Raw genomic sequence first — 16,860 nt, forward strand, 5'->3', positions numbered from 1 at the left:
TTTTTACAGCAGCTGCTGAACTGAGTGTTTTAAAAAGCACCTCTCCTCTGCAAGACAAATCCTATTCAAATGAGCTGCATGTCTGAGCTGATTCAGCCCTGAGTGTAGATTCTTCTGGGGCTGAAGCACCTGGTGTTGATCCATGGATGCTGGTCTAACGTGTTTGCTGAGAGAGGAGGGACCAGGCTGTGCTCTGCTGGTGATGCTGCTGGAAGGGGCATTTCAAGCCTGGAGTCAAACCACTGGCAACTCAAGTTCCACTGGAGAGTTTGTGCCTGCAGGTCTATCTTCCAGGGATTGGAAAGTCTATCATAGTGTCTGGAGAACAGAAGGGGCAGGCAGAAACTGGAAGGTTTTATTCCTAGGCTTGCTGGAAAACCCTGCTACTGGAAGGAATTCAGTTAACAATTCCTCACCCTTTGGCTTTGTTCAGAAATGGGAAAGATCCTTCCAGAGAAACAGGGGGCTCTTCTTGGACAGGTGCAGAACTGGGGACATTTTCAGTGGGATAGGATGAGTTATCTGTGATGCAGTTCCAGAAGGTGGTCTGAGCAGTAGCTGAGAGGAATAGGAGCATGTTAGCATGAAATTATAACAGGGCTAACATAACCTGCGCAGAACTTAGCTGCTTGTAATTCTCCTGCTCCCCAGCAACCAGACTGGGTGATTAAGAGTTCCCTCTGTCAGCTCTGCACTGTGCCAGGTAGCAAGTGTTCAGTTCCCTGTTGGGGCTGCCAAATTCTTCAGGAAGGATCTCTCTGAAGGCTTGGTGCAGTGGAACATCACAGAAACATATGTGCCTTAAGTGACTTTCCATCTGGGCATCCCATTCTTCCTTGTACAAGAAGTTACAATCGTTTAATTAACACACTTTGGGGTCACTTTTTATCTGCTAAACTGTCTGTGCTCAGACACTCAAGATACCTAAAGATAAGTGGCCAAACTGACTTAATCTGAGAGCATAGTGACAAAGTTTTGGCTCTGTACAGCTTCATTCACAGTCAGGGCTCAGAGGTACCTGCTGCAAAGAAAATAAAATGAAAACCAGTTTATTTCTCAAATAATTTTGTTTCTTCATTGTTATGTTTTGTTTGGTTTTTTTGGGGAAGAAAGGTGTGTCCCATGTAAACATTGTATTGATTACTCTGTGCTTGAAATGCCGAGCATTGGATGCTGAGAGAGCAGTTTATTAAAGCAACAGGTACTAGAGTGTAGAGCGGAATTTTAGATATTTTCCTCAATAAGCTGAAAAAGAACAATTGTGCACATTGAGTGTGTTAGAATAGGCTCATGTTTAGCTTTGTCATTTTTGTCATATCAATTATTGACGCTTCTGTGGTTTGAGGTTTGCTTTTTGGCAGCAGCGTTTTAATGGAGCTGAAAAGAAAAAAAAACTCCTTGCCATTTGGCATTAGAAGTAAAAATTATTGGTTTTTCATGCTGGTCATGACTAGGAGAGCAGCTGGAGCTTGAAATTCCTCCGTGTTCCTGTAGGAGCCACAGAGCTGCAGCCTCTGCCATGGTCAGCACGAACCAGGTTGGGCCTGTTGCAAGAACAGGTTTCATCTGAGCATAAGAAAACTTAATTCTCTTATCCCTAATAGAACATTCATCTAATCTAATAATATGAGCTATTTAAGTGTGGCTTTTTAGATTGAGAGAGATGGGGCAGCAGATAACCTGATATGAAGACTTGAGTGACAATTGGGTTTTTTCATCTACCTGTGCTGCAGGTGTCGGGGTGTAAACAAATAGTGCTGGTGTCTTACTCAGTCATTTGCCATCTGGGCATAAAATCTGCAACTCTGTACTTCACAGTCCATGAGAAATAGATATAAAGCTTTGGTAATTTGACAGGTTGCTTTGTAGGAGGGTATTGGTTACACCTCTGGCCTCCTGTTTGTGCTGGTATTTGACCACAGCGTCCTGAGGGTGTCAGGGTAAGAGCTTTTCTCCCATCTGTCTTGTCAGCATTGCTCTTGGTTAAGCCAAGCTGTCACCTGCTGAAAGATCTCCTGCATCCATATATTGAGGTATTTGAATCATTCTAATTACTCTCATTTGAGATTCAGTAGAAGTTCATACACTGTAGCAAGCAAAGCAAGAGGCTGCTCAGCAGCACTGCTGGCACTAAAAGCAGACTTAATAGTTGGAATTTGTGGCATCTGCTGAGAAGCTCCAAATGTTGAAATGCAGTACATGCATGCTCTAAATTTAGGATATTTGAAAGCTGAAAGAATTTGAGCTTGGCCAGTTAAATCCACCTACCAGAATCCCAGAGTTAAGCTGTTGTGTCTGCCATTCCCAGTGCTGTTTAGGTTCAGTGATGATGCCCATTGATAGGATCATAAAAATCCTGGGGATAGAACCATAAAAAGAGTTTGAAATTAGGAGATTTCACAGTCTGAAGCACAAAATGGAAGAACTAGATGATTTCTTGTCTGGCATAGAAAGACTTCATGGCAACAGTTGTTTTCTTTAAGTTCAGGACACTTCTGTTGCTTGCATTTCTCGTATCTGTAACATGGCACTATATATTCAGTGATTCAAGGCAAAATGCAAACATGGAACTCTTCGTGCTTTCCAGTAAAAAGCAGAAAAAAATTCATTCACCACTGGAACTTTCTCTTCATTCTGCACAGCAGCTCTTCAGTGTTTTAAGGCAAGAACTGAGGAGCAGAGCCGAAGCTCCTTGAAGATTTAGGTGAAATGTATTCATTGAGCAACTTGCCATTAGGACAGAGTGATTTCTTCCTGTAAAGTAATAATTGAAAAACTTTAAAAATGCCACCACACTGGCATCTATTTGATCCAGCAGTGATGTTGCTTCTCCTTCTGGACTTTGATTAATGGTAGATTTTGTGTCTTATCTGGCACTGTTAGAAAAGTGCTGTCCATTCATTCACAAGTGCTACACCCTGTGGGCTTTGAATGCCCTTTATTTAAGCAAGTGGACTCTTAAATTACATTATTGGGTGGAGTGGGTACCTGATTTTAGAGCACATGTTGCATTATTTTACCTAAGAGAGCTCTAAACCCACATGTGTTGGTGTGCTCTTAGTGCCTTCATGCTAAATTGATTTCTGGAACATCTCAGATTCCAGGAATGTGAAAAGCCAAAAGATTCCTTGGATTTTCATGAAGAAAGCACTCATATCAGCATTGGGGTGACTGATGACACACAGTGTCCCTGCTCACAGGAGTGTGACATGGCACAGGAAGGTCCCATCAATCAAGTCAATAGAAAAACAGCAGTTTCATCAACTTTTTCTTAGTCCTGAACAGGAAAGAATCATCTTAGAATCATCTTTTTAACCTTGAAATGTTTTGCCTCTAGATACCAGTATTCTGTGTTGTAAAATGTCTTATTTGAAACACTAATTAGGTTTTGGCTTGTGCTGGGATGTAAATGGGAAACCTTTCCCTGTTTATTGTGAAAAACCCTTTGCTTCGGTAAGAAATGTCTTTGTTTAACTGAACAAACTTCTCCAGCTATAATTAATTGAACAGCTCTCAGTATTCCAGAACTGCAGAAAAAAAAAATTTCTCTTCCTGGCTCTTTGCTCACACAGCTTTCACTCGGGAGCTCCGGGCAGTTTTCATGAGCGTGGCAACGCTCCGTGTCAGGATTTTACAACTGGGCTCTGAAAACGAGTTCAGTGATTGAATCTGGCACATTGGTTTTGGCTCCAGAGCCAGCATATGCTTTTAACATATGCACGTTGGCAAATCAGATTGAAGTAGTAACTAAAAGGGCTGCTATCTCAATCCTGCTCCTGCTGTTGGGAATTACGTGTAATGGGCAAAAAAAAAAATGGGGAAGGAGGAGTCTCGGCTGTGGGTAGTGAAGAACCAGCTGACCCCTGGTAAATCTGCTTGCAGACAGCATGGGATTTTTGGGGGAGGGGATTTTTTATTTTGTTGTTTTGTTGTTGTTTTGTTTGGTTGGTTTTTTGTTGTTTTGGGGTTTTTGTTTTGTTTTGTTTTGTTAGTTTGCCATTGTAGCTGCTGGAATGCACCGTAGGAGTTACCTCTTGATTTTTCTGCCCACAGGATCAAGGCTGATCCAAGAATAGCAGACACTCTGCTCTGGCTCTCTGCCCGTGTTTATCTCTGACTATCACCTAACGTGCTGCTACAGGCTCATGGCTTTCATGCATGTAAATTGTGCTCGTGTACTGCTCCAAAATGGACCAGTTTTTCCCTTTGCTGCTGGAATTGTCAGGCATGGCAGGGTTTTCCTGGATCAGATTCCTCAGGGTGGGTCCTGGCTACCAGGACTCCACACATTGGACTGGTTGGATCTTGTCTGGAAGGTGTTTTGTGCTTGCAAACCAGGGCAGTCACCTTTTTGTAAGAGTTGGGAAAGGTTTGGATCTGATGTAGGTGGCCTGGCCGAGCACTGTTGGAGTCATGGAATCAGGAATGATGGAATGGTTTGGGTTAGAAGGGCAGGGACACCTCCCACTATCCCAGGGTGCTCCAAGCCCCATCCAACCTGGCCTGGAACACTTCAGGGATGAGGCAGCCACAGCTTGTCTGGGAATCTGTTGCAGGGCCTCCCCACCCTCACAGGGAAGAATTCCTTCCCAATATCCCATCTGTCCCTGCCCTCTGGTAGTGGGAAGCCATTCCCTGTGTCCTGTCATTCCACACCTTGTCCCCAGTCCCTTTCCAGCTCCTGGAGCTCAGGTCTCCCTGGCACCTTCTCTTGCCCAGGCTGAGCAATCCCAGCTCTCCCAGCATGGATCCAGAGCCAAGGTGCTCCATGGCCTCCCCTGGACTCACTCCATATTTATTGAGGTCTGAACTGCAGTTAGTTCCAGACACATGGAAGAACAGTTCATCCCCCAAATTGTTTGTAGTCGTTTTCACCTTATACAGAGTTTTGTGGCACCGAGGAGCTGGGACCAGCAGCAGGAGCAGGACTGGTGGTTTCCTTTCTTCTGCTTTTCCTCCGTGTCCGTCAGGACTCCAACATCTCCGTGTGGGGCTGGAGGGACAGATGGAAATCTGCCACATCCTTGACCCCATAACTGTGCCCATATTGTCATAGTTAAACTATCATGTATATTTATCTGCCTCTTATCAACAACTGTATACACTTTAAGTTGGTTTCAATTATTTTCTGCCTCTCCAGAAACCTTCCTCCTGCCTCAGCTTTGCAGATGTTACAAATATGTTTTTCTAATGAGACACATGGCACATTCCAGAGCAGCACCAGTGCTTGTTTCCAGCCTGAAAATGGAATCTTTTCCCTGTTGGTAAAATAAAGTTTGTAAAATGTGATTACAATAAATAAACCATACATTTGAGAGCTCCTTTTAAGTTTCATAGTGAGTTCCCAATGATTACTTTGGTTTTTTTTTTTTGTGAGCTCAAATTTAGTTTTTCCTTTGATTTGTAGCAACATGAAGTAAAACCTGTCTGATGCTGCACCTTATTTTCAAGTGTATTTTGCAAAGGATGGAAAAGGTGTTATTTCTGTCTGTGGGAAGAAGGATCAGAGCTCCCAGTTCTAGATTTAAACTACTCTTGTACCATTTTATATTCTCTAAGCAGAGGAAACTCTGAAGGCAGATTCAGTGGAGAAAGGATCCCAATAAATATAATATTATCCAGATGGCTTTCATTCCATTATTGTTTGACTGCAGGATAACTCTCTAAACTCATGGTGTAGCCAAGCCAAGGCCTTAGAAACTTGATAACGATCCACTAAAATTTGAGAACTCTTATCTTCTGAGATGTGAGCCAGTCACTGTTTTAAGGGAAGTCAGAAGAACACTTTTTGAGGTCAGTTGGATGTGATTAAATTTCTTCTTCCTTTTCTGCAGGGATCTGAACTGTCTGTGTTCAAAGATGTTGCACATGATGAGATGCTCCTTGAATAGGGCCCAGCACAATAATTCCAATTTTTGTGCTGTAAATGTGGGGAGTTCTTGAAATTCTGTAAAATACTTTTGGATCTGTGAGGAATATCTCACAGTCTGAAGCTGGCTGTATTTTGGAACAACAATTCTCTGTTTCTTCTAAATCAACATGTCTCTTGTTATTTTATTCACCTATAATTACATACTCTGAGATATATTTTTTCTCCCTGTTGCTTGAAGAGGGGTTTTAGTATTTGAGAATCCAAATTGTAAATATGCCACTGTTTTCCACATTGGTGTGCCATGATTTGAGTTTTGGATGCTCTGTCTTGCCTCAGAATCTTTTCCCTTCTCCAAGTAATGAGACTTCACCCTCATTTTGTTTTGACTCTGTTGCCATCCTTGGGATTTTTCCATCTTAGTGACTTTGAGCCATAGAGTTTGATTCCAGCAATAAATTAAAATATTAGCTCACTGCACTGAAAACCTTTCCTTTTTGTTTTTTGGTCCCTTGCAAAAGATTGAAAGATTAGGGATTCTTCTCCATTGGAGCCTCTGTATAGTTCCTGTAGGTCAAATATGGGGGGTTACCATGGGCTACCCCACTCTGACCATAAATATTGTGATATTTCCACGTGCTTTATTTCACTCAGACCATTCAGAAGGCCTGGGGAGACTGTGCCTGTGTGTCTCAGGCCCTGCTCAGGTTGCCAGCAGGGAGGTGAATTTTGCCATTCCCACCTGCTTCCATTAGGACAGGATTTTCTTTCCCCTTTAGAAGAAGGAGAGCCTTGTTTAGAAGAACAAGGTTTTTCTTTCTTGCTGTTTCTGTCACTGTTGGCTCCCACTTTGTTTTGCTGTAACAGAACAGAAGGCAATGAAAAATAGCAGTTTGGAGGTGGATCAGCAGGGAAAATGTTTTAGTCCTCTTTTTTCCCTCCAAGCTGGGAGGAGCTCTGAGCAGCCTGGGCTAGTGGAAGGTGTCCCTGCCCATGGCAGGGGAACTGGAAGAAGATGGGCTTTTCCCACCCCAAACCATTCTATGACTGTTATTTTTCAGCAGTCTTGTCAACTAGATCCTCCTGGGGACAGAGGCAGAGGGAGGGATGTGATAGAATCGCTGTTTTTTGGGGGAAATCCCACTGTCCTCACCTGTTTTAGCAGGTACTCAAAGCAGAAAAAGGATGACAACTGCTCTGGAGTGCTCTTCCTTTTGTATGCAGTTAACTTCCCTTGCCAAAAATATCTTGATCCCAGTGAGAAGAGCCCACTGTGGGGAATGATTTCCTTGTGATGGATATCCCTGAAAATCTGTGATCTCACAGCTTCTCCTCGAGATGCTGCACGTGCTTTCCACGTGCGGGTCATGTCCAAAGCCATTCTAATGCAAGTACCTTTTCCAGGAAAAAGTTATCCTGAAACTTGCTGTAAATTCTCTGCCAAGTGCTGCTTGGCTTCCTTGGCTTTGTCTAAATAAAACAATGTGGTTTAGCTTGAAGGAAGGGGGAAAGCCTGTAATAAAGTCTGTTCTTTCTCAAAGCACTCTCACCCAGCTCCAGGGTGATCCCCTCGGGAATGGAGTGGCTGTCCAATTCCAGATGGAGAGAATTTCAGAGAACTTAGGGGTGGAATATTGACAGCACGTGACAGTATCACAGAATCACCTCAGTGTGATTCTTCCCAAGGTGTACAGGAGAGGAGCAGTTCCCATTCCACTTCCCAGCCCTGTGCACATTCCCAGTCCGCTTCAGCATCACTCCAAGACAACTTCATGGCAAAAAACTGGAAGAAGCCATGCTGGCATTGTTCTTCCCGGAAAACTGAGAATCTGAGTCCCCAGCTAGCTGCTGCTGGAATATGACAGCTTCCCGAGGCTGGATCACTTCATGTGTGGAATTTAATGAGCTGCCAAACGCTTCTAAATGTCAGGAAGACCAGAGGAGAATGGCACCGTGCAGAAGATGGGGCAGGCAGAAGCACAGAGACAGAAATTAATTCTTTAGCTCGCAGCATCTCCCAGTTAATTTTCCATGAAGGTTTCTCCCCTTCTCCTCCTGCAGACTGTGAAATGATCAGTGATTCCTTGGAGGCAGATGGATGCCCAGCTTAAGGGCCACAGGGTTGAGAATGGCATTTTATTTTCTAGGAAATTAGTAATTTAATTTATTTTCTTGGTGTGATGTGACCCAGTGTTGGTGTTGCATTCAGCTGAACTGCACCTCTTTCTGCTCCAGTCCTGGGATAATGCTGCTTATCTGGTGAAGTGTCAGTGAGCAGAGGAATATAAAGCTGTTCCCAGAGCATGGCCAAGCTGGGAGAAAGGGAATGGTTGTATAAAAGCAGGAGAAAAGAGTAAAAGCCCATCCTCACACTAGAAATTTTGCAGAGAAACAAAGTTTTTTTTTCAGCAAAATAACAGTTGAAGTCATTATAGTCACCTTTGATAGAATAATTAATGATTTATCCAATTTGCACAGCAATGCCAGTGGTGGGGTTTGGCAAATTGGGACAACAGGATGAGAACATCCTTCCTGATACTGCTTTTTGCATTCCAAAGTCTGCTCCCCTTTGGACACAGGGGAACCAGGCAGTCTGAGCTGTCACTTTTAAAGCCTTTGGAAAAAATCTGTTGAGATTAAAAAAAGAAACAGAAGGGAAAAAAAAATCTTTCTCTTTGCCATTCCTCCTAAAGCAAGTTTTCCACATCCAAGGTCTGCTTGTATGGAAGCCATTTATAACCTTGGCACATGTGGATTTTTTGCAGAGTGGAAATTCCTTCAGGATAGGCGTTATTTCTGGTGCAGACTCCCTGGCATTTGCTGCTGGCTGACCACAGGCTCTGGCTGCCCAGGGCCTTTGATTCAGTCACCAGGGTTGGATCAGGGACATGCTTCCCTGCCCAGCAGTGTTCCCACCATGCCAGTGTCAGGGAAGATGGGATGTGGCCTAAATCTTTATTTACCACAAAAGGTGACAGATGAAATCTCTTGTAAGATGAGCTTTTCCAGTGCTCCTGAGCTTTCTCAATCTAAATATAATTTAATTCTGTATTGAATTTTGGTGCTTTTAGCCTCCCTGGCCTATATCTCTGCCCTCACCACCTCTGTAGAACTTTGAATCCCATGCTAGAGGCTCTGCAGAGTTCGTGAAAAGATAAATAATTTTGGCTCCTCGCTTAAGTACCTGCATTCAAAAAGTGTGAATGACTCTTTTCCAGGTGGATAAGAGTTGAAATTCTCTGGAGCAGAGGATTTGCTGAAAGGCATCTCTCAAATGCCTGTTGACAATTCCTGCCCTACCCTTAGGGAAGTCAATCAGCTCTGAATTGGATGAGCTGGAATGATTCATCCCATCCCTTTCAGAAAGTCTTGGGAAGGAGCTGCTGGACAGTTTTCAAATGGTGATTGTAGCAACCCTGATATTCTGATTCTTTGGCAGAAAAGTGATAACAGGAGAAAGTCAATATCCTGTTAGAAACATCCTGACCCTGGCAATCCAGGTGCTTAAAACACCTCTGGTTTTGTAGATGCTATTTCACAACTCGGAAGAGAAGAGGGAAGAATAGTGGGTGTGTTTGTAGAGTGCTAATGGCACCTTGCAACTGGGAAGAAGGGAACAGCACATATCTCTACAGAGTGGGGTTATTCCAGCCTGAAGGGTGTCCAGAGTCGTGATAAAGGGAGTTCTGCTTGCAAATCCCATTATGAATAAATGGTTTCTAACGGGATTGGGACAGCTCGCTCTTTTCTGCCCTCACACATATATAAGGCACAGCTTTGAAAATGCCTTTCATGGTTTCAGCTGCTTTCATTAATGCCCAAATCAGTTCATATTCCCTCATATATATCTTTTTCTCTCTGAACTTTGTAAAGGAATTGGTCCTTTCTCCCTTCAGTTCTTTTCTTTTGAATGGTTAAATGGAAAAGGCATTCTTTTTTCTTTTTTTTTTTTCCACAGCGTTAATGAAGTCATTACTGGGAGTGGGAGAGGTGTTTTCATTACAGCTGGCACTTGCAAGCCTTCCACAGGGGTGGCAGGTATCCTTGGGGAAAAATCAAGCAAAATAGACCGGTCTGGCTATGTATGGAGAGGGTGGATGAGATATGTTGTGTATGAGAGTATTATGGTAACTGTACATTAATGTGTAATCTCAGTGCTCCTACAGCAGGAGTAAGGGGGGCTAATCACAAGCTGGTGCTGCTGTTATTACCTTATTTATATTCCTTTTATGCCTTTCAGCCCTTCATATAGAGTAAAATCTCATTGTTCCACCAGTTCTGTAGTTGGGAGGCTCAGAGGGGCAAAAAAGGCAAAATGCAAAAAGCCAGGGGATAGCGATAATGTAAAGATTAGTGGAGGTAGGATTGAATTAGCAAGGTTTGAAGTTGCAGGCAGTCAAGGATATTTTTAGTCTTCCTAGCAGAGGAGCATAAAAATAATAGTAAATAATAAATAATTCTGAGGCTATGGATTATTTAGAATAAGAGACGTAGCTACTACACGAACTGTTCAGCTCCTTCCCACTGCCGTGACCTTCCAGTCCAGTTTCCTAGCTCAGGTGGGATTTATCTGTGCCAGGCTCCCCCCTGCATGCCCAGGAGTGTCCTGCAGCCTCAGCCCTTGTTCCATAATGGCTTTGTGCCTTCCTTCACAGCCCCTTCATGCTGCTGCCGCCGCTGATGGAGTGGATGCGAGTGGCCATCACCTACGCCGAGCACCGGCGCAGCCTGACCGTGGACAGCGACGACATCAGGCAGACGGCCAGGCTGCTCCTCCCGGGGCTGGACTGCGAGCCACGCCAGCTCAAGTACGTGGGCTAAGCCTTGGAAAGCTCCTCCAGTGCTTGGAGCTTCTTCAAATGTCCTTTTGCTACTTTTCCCAGTAGGCAGAACTCGCTGTGCTGTACAAGCGATGCACATTTAACCTTCTGGTACTTCCAGAGATAAAGGAACTTTGGCCAAACTCTGCAGCTGGAGCAGAAAGATTTTTGTCTTTCTGAAAGTTAAATTTGAAATATGAACCAAACAGGTTATCATTTCTATAGTTGTAGAAATTGTTTTCATGGGCCTGTAAGGAAGAAAAACCCATTTTATTATTAACGAAGGATCTTTTTCAGAAGAATCCCATTGAAAGACAAGTTCATAAAGTTGCATTCTTTCTCATAAAACTAAGAAAGAGAGGCTTTTCCAGAGAGCAGCAATGTGCTTGTGTTTGGTATTTTTCTATGTTTTGGACTTAATTACGAGATTATTCCTTGCTTTATAAGATAGCTTGAATGAAAGATCTAAACTTAGCAAAAAAAAAAAAGGTTGATTCCAGATTGCACTATTTGATCCTTTAAAGCAGTCATTTTGTATCCAGCATGTTCAAGGGGAAAGAAGGCCTTGAAACTGGTTTGTTCATTTGTTTATTTATGTATTTATTCCTGGCTTGCTGTGGGATAGGAACAATGTGCAAAGGCAAGTTCCATCCTTTCACAAACCTTTGTTTTTCTGAGGTTCACTGGATTTCAAGTGGAGTCATTTTATTTCACTTTTCTTTTTACAGAATTCTTCTTTTTCTCTTTCTTCTTACTATTATATAAAGTAATTACATCTCGTTCTGGGTAATACTGTAGACTGGGATACCAGTTAGAACAAGATGATGGTAGGATTTTATATAAGATTCATCCTGAATCTCCTGTGTGAGGTGATGAGTGCTCTGCTCCTCTGGCAGGCTGTCCAGGCTCTCCAGAGGAGGATGGCTGTGCTGAAAGCATCTCATTTATCAGAGGAACTTGGCAAGCTGATATCTCACTCACTGGGAGTCTGCTCAAGAGCCTGTGCTGGAATAGCAGCGGGTACTGTTGGAGGCATTCACCCCAAAATAACAACAAAGGGCTGAGCCTCCCAGCGCAAACCCAGCTGCAGAGTGAAGGAGACACACTTCCAGGTCTGGAATTCAGGAGAGGCTGAGCAGACAGCCAGAGGATTTACAGTAATCTCTGGGCTCCTTCCAGATGACATAAAAGTTGTCCTGATAGTCATCTAAAGGATAAGGATTTAGTAGATCCTCATAGAAATGCTAAAGCACTTCCTTTGAGTTGCTGGAAAAGCATTGCGGGTGTTCACCTGCCTACATTTGATTTTTATTTCATACTTTAAAAAAATTTTGATATTTTTTGCCCAGAAAAGACTTAAGGATCCATATCTTTTTTTATGGTATGGACACCATCCAGGAATTCTTTTGTCTTTCACAGACCTGAATGCTGCTTCAGTTCTTTCCGGAGACTGGATGCTAAAGCTGCTACTGAGAAATTCCAGCAGGATCTGGGCTTCCGGATGCTGAACTGCGGGAGGACGGATCTGATCAACCAAGCCATCGATGCACTGGGCCCCGACGGGGTGAACACCATGGATGATCAGGTGTGCCACAGGGCAAGCTCTCACAACCCCAAAATTCCCTGCAGCAGCAGCTTGCTCCTTCCTTTCCACGTGGCAAATCAATGCCAGGTCGTGTTTGTTGCCTCTCCAAGGGTTTCCTAATTCTAACGCGTGTTTTAGGCTGAAAATGCATCCCTTAAAAACCAGAAAAGTACTTCCCCACCCTACTCTCATGCCACCCCTCCAAAGAAAATCCCATTAGAGCCTGGAGTGGATTGTTTATCAGCTGGAATGTCTGTTCTTGGATAGGGCTGTCTCAGGCACTGCTGGCAAGCAGGTTAACACAGGGGCAGTGAATGGAAAGTCTGATATGTGCTGAGAGGATGTCAAAGCAAAGTGGTTTCTTTTCCAGTGACACTCCCCTCTGGCTCAACAGCCCAAATCCTAGCTGGGTCAGTGAGGAGTGACCAAAAGGTGTTTTTGTCTCATGGCTGAGAGCAGTTTGGAATACAAAAAACAGCACTGAGAGCCCCACCCCAGTGGCCTGGTGTCAGTCAGTGTTAGATTTGCTCATAGTCCATCATGCTGATGTGTCTGTTTATCCATTTTTAACTGTTCCCTGCTCAGCTACACTGAACCATAGGGATTTGGTAGTCCTGGGAGTCTCTGGCTGCTTCTGCTCATGCTGTCAATCCCATCAAGCAACAGCAGAGTCTGTCCTCTGGGGCATCGTTCAATGCATGGAATTAGCTTTCAATTTAAAAAGGGGGAGGAAAAAAGCCACCTCTCCTAAATAAACACTCGTTATAGCTGTCACAGCGAGGAGAATGAGCTGTCACATCTCTGGAACAAGAGGATATTGAGCAGTGGGAAGGGTTCATATTCAGGTAGAGAGGTTTTCTCACAGCTAGCATTTTACTGCAGTCACATTTCAGACCCAGCTCTGAACCTGGCACATCTTTATGGCACTTCTCACCGTCCTGCAGTTTTAAGGGAAGTGTGAATGTATACACAAATAGCACAAACTGCTTCTGGACATATCTGGGTCTGTAGTTGCCTTATTTACAAATGCAGTACCAGGAGCTTTGTGGTCACTGGGGTGGGTATCTCGTCATAGATACTCACTTTAGTAAAGTAACCCAAGTGGCAGATTTATATTATGAAGATTTCCCACTTCATCTTCATTTTTTTTTAAATAAGTTTTTGCACTTCATGTTCCTGTAGTACAGATGCCTCTCATTCTTGTAAAGATTATTTTGTGATTTGCACTGTGAGTCGCTGTGCCCCAACACCACAGACAGATGCCAGCACTGTCACCTCTCACTGCAGGATGTTCCCTACCTCTCATCCAGCCAGCAAACTGGGAGCTGCCTGGCTTCTGTCAGCAGAGACCCCTGTGGGCAGCTCCTGGGCAAGTCTGAGGAGTTTCTGCTGTCACTCACTGATGTCTCATCCTGTGAGTGGGCTCCTCTTGCCAGCCCTGCTGTGAGTGGGGCAGCTCTGTCATCTTTGCCCTTCAGAGAGTGTTTTGGCACTAACAAAAAGGGCAGGCCCCCTTTGGAGACGTTATTGCTTGGAAATTCTCCCCTTGACTCTGGAGTAACTCAGCTTTGCATCCAAGCAAGTGCCTGCATGGCACTGCCAACCCCAGACAGAGTTAAATCCAAGTTCTGGGAATGGACTCTGCCATAGCTGGGATAGGAAACCAAAGCTGGACTTTGCCACCAGCTTGTTTTGCTCCTTTTGGAAAAAAATAAGAGAAAGCCAGACGTCCAAACTTGGGAAAACTGGCATAGGAATGACAGAACTGCTGGATAATTTAATACTGAGGCTTCAGGTCCAGATTGGGATTTTGACCACTCCCAGGGTGTGAACATGTCCAGGATGTTCAGACCTGCTTGTCCATCTGTGTACATGGAAATCTATGGAAAAGAACTCAGGACATCCCCTCAGAAACAGGAGCAGGACCCAGTATTCAGTTCTGATGGGGACCAACAAGCACTCTGGTTTCAGGGGATTGGAGATGTTTAGGAAAACAATCTCTTTTTCCCTTTACAATGAGCAAGCAGGGAGTGCAAAACTAACATTTAAAATTTAAAAAAGGGCAATGAAAGTCTCTACAAGTTTTAGAACCCTGACTGGGGTTTGTGCCTGCAGACCTGCATTTATTTTCAGTTTATTTGTCTATAATGAGTGTGGAGCCTCCCAAGCCCCACGGAAGCCAAAATATCTCACTCAGAGAGAATCTCACCCTGAAATATCTTCATTAATGGAAATGCCCCATACAGGAAGCTGGAAGTTGTGGCTGCTATGGAAAGACACCTTTGAAGAGCCAAGAGCAGAACTCCTGTGTGAGAGATGTAATTCCATTTTACAGTACACATCCCATTAAGGATGAAGCTCTATTATTGCACACTGAGCAGTGGAGATGCTGTCTGTAAAAAATTCAAATGCCTGCAATAATTAAGGGGAGAGGGCAGGAAAGCTGTGGGATGTGAGCAGGAATGGATTTTACCAGGCCATTTCCTTTCTGTCCTTGGCTGTTTCAGGAATGAACTCCATAAGTAAGGCTCATTTTGCTCATAATTCATCTCTGAGCCGTCATGGTTTGCTGGTTAAGTAGAGGGAGGGAGATTTATGGGATTGAAATGCTGAAATATTGAGGCAAATAGGATTTTAGCGATGGGTAGAAGTTGCCATATAAATTCATCTTCTGTATTTTTGTGTTGCTTTCTGCCTTCAGTTCATTTGGCTACAAATGAGCCAAGAAATGGCATTTCTTTGTTGGCAGCCTTGGGAAAGCTGAAGAATTGTGGACAATACAGGGCTAGGATTTTCAGTGATCCATTTTGGTGTTCTTTCAGCCTTGTCCAGTGATGTGTTGTCCAGGTCATTTTCCAGTATCAGTTGTGCCCACTCTGCATAGAAATGAAGAATGCTTTATAAACATATGTATGCTGTCCCTGTGCACACTTTGCACATCAAGATTCAAACTCACTGTGTCCGTGACAGTGTCACTGTTGATAGGGATAGAAAGATAACTTTTGTTTTTATTTTTTATTTTCTTTCTGAAGGGTATGACCCCCCTCATGTACGCCTGTGCTGCTGGAGATGAAGCCATGGTCCAAATGCTTATAGATGCTGGAGCAAATTTAGATATACCAGTGAGTAACCCTCTGCCCATAATTATCCAGCTGTAAACTAATGGGAGGCATTCTGAAATCTCTCTAGCAACTGGAAGCTTCAAGCAAGGCATTTCTCTCAGAAACTGTCACTTCAGGGATTTGGGAGGGGGGAGAAAACCTTCAAAAACCTCTTGGAGCACTCAGTGGCTCCAGTTAGGATTGGCACTGGCAAGTTTAATGGCACGGGGAATGGGAGGAAAGGAGCTGCCACAGGGACAAACCAGTGAGCCCATTACAGAGTCCCAGGGGACAGGGCAGAATGAGTGGTGGCCGCACTGTTCTTTAAGTGGCCTGGCTTCCTGTTCCCTGGGCTTGTCACTCACAGAAGAAGCAGCCAGTTCTGTGCAAGGCAGGGATGAAGGCAGGCAGGCTGCAGTGGCTAATGAGTGCCTGCTTCCCTTCTGCAGGTGCCCAGTGCCTCTCCACGATACCCCTCGGTCCATCCCGACAGCCGACACTGGACTGCCCTCACCTTCGCCGTGTTACACGGGCATATTTCGGTGGTCCAGGTAAGATTCCAGCCAGGAATCCTTCCAGGAGACACAGGGGACTGAAATGCAGCACTGTAAGCCCTCTCTATCAGCCTTCCTGAGCCTCATGAAAACCATTGAAAAAAAACTGCACGTTGTTTAAAACTAGGAAAATGAAAATTGGTGACATGATTCCTAGCAAAGCCTTGATAACAAAGTACAGCGTGTTTGCATGTTTTCCTTTGGTTTCAGTATTGCTCCAAGGCTTGCTGCTTCCAAAACAGTGCTGCAAAATCATTTGTTTGGTTTCAAATAAACTAGTGCTTCACGTGCAGTGGTTACAGGTTGGCTGTTTGATCAGGAGCTTTATAACAGTAGATATTAATTGGTTTATAAATTTACACGTGCAAAAATCCAGTGTGTGCTGATTTCTGCTCTAATGGCAGCAAATAATCTGTTACTTCCTTCATAATCCTTGAGAACTGCATGAACAAGACTTAAGCTGTTATGGGATTTCAGCCTGTGGCATCCTTCCTGCTCCCTTTTCTGTGGAATTATCACAGGGAGCAGCAGGATGGGGTGGAGCCCCAGAAATGCTACCCAGACTTCCAGGGGTGAAAAACTGATCACAGTGGGCAATCAATTGCTGTTGAATTTAATTTACCTTTGCTCAAAGGGAAGGAATTAAAAAAAAGAAAAGAATCTAAGTAAATGGAGACTGCACACACTCATCTTTTGTTTGTGTATATTTGTACATAATTATAAAGATAAGATTCCACCTGGCAAACTGCCCAGGCAGTCTTTGGTATTCCAGAGGTTGGGCAGCCCTAATGTATGTGTAAGATACGAGTTTGATTCTCCCAGGAGATGAAGCCAAGTGTATCAAAGCCCCAGTTGTGCACTGCAGTATCCATAGCCAGGGAAGCATGGTGGATACACACACACAGGGCTGATCTCCCTGCTTGCCCCTGCC

General features: G+C 44.0%; 1 protein-coding gene across 1 annotated transcript in view; it reads left to right on the plus strand.

Annotated features, from left to right (window-relative positions):
* ABTB2 (ankyrin repeat and BTB domain containing 2) overlaps positions 1-16,860 on the plus strand; it is a 108,295-nt gene that overhangs the window by 83,101 nt on the left and 8,334 nt on the right. The window contains exons 4-7 of the mRNA XM_033062855.2: positions 10,525-10,677; positions 12,109-12,274; positions 15,307-15,396; positions 15,825-15,926. Of these exons, the coding sequence (XP_032918746.1) occupies positions 10,525-10,677; positions 12,109-12,274; positions 15,307-15,396; positions 15,825-15,926 (511 nt within the window). The remainder of the gene's footprint in view (positions 1-10,524; positions 10,678-12,108; positions 12,275-15,306; positions 15,397-15,824; positions 15,927-16,860) is intronic.

Source organism: Catharus ustulatus, chromosome 6 (genome assembly GCF_009819885.2).
Source record: "Catharus ustulatus isolate bCatUst1 chromosome 6, bCatUst1.pri.v2, whole genome shotgun sequence".
In the NCBI taxonomy this organism is placed as follows: Eukaryota; Metazoa; Chordata; class Aves; order Passeriformes; family Turdidae; genus Catharus; species Catharus ustulatus.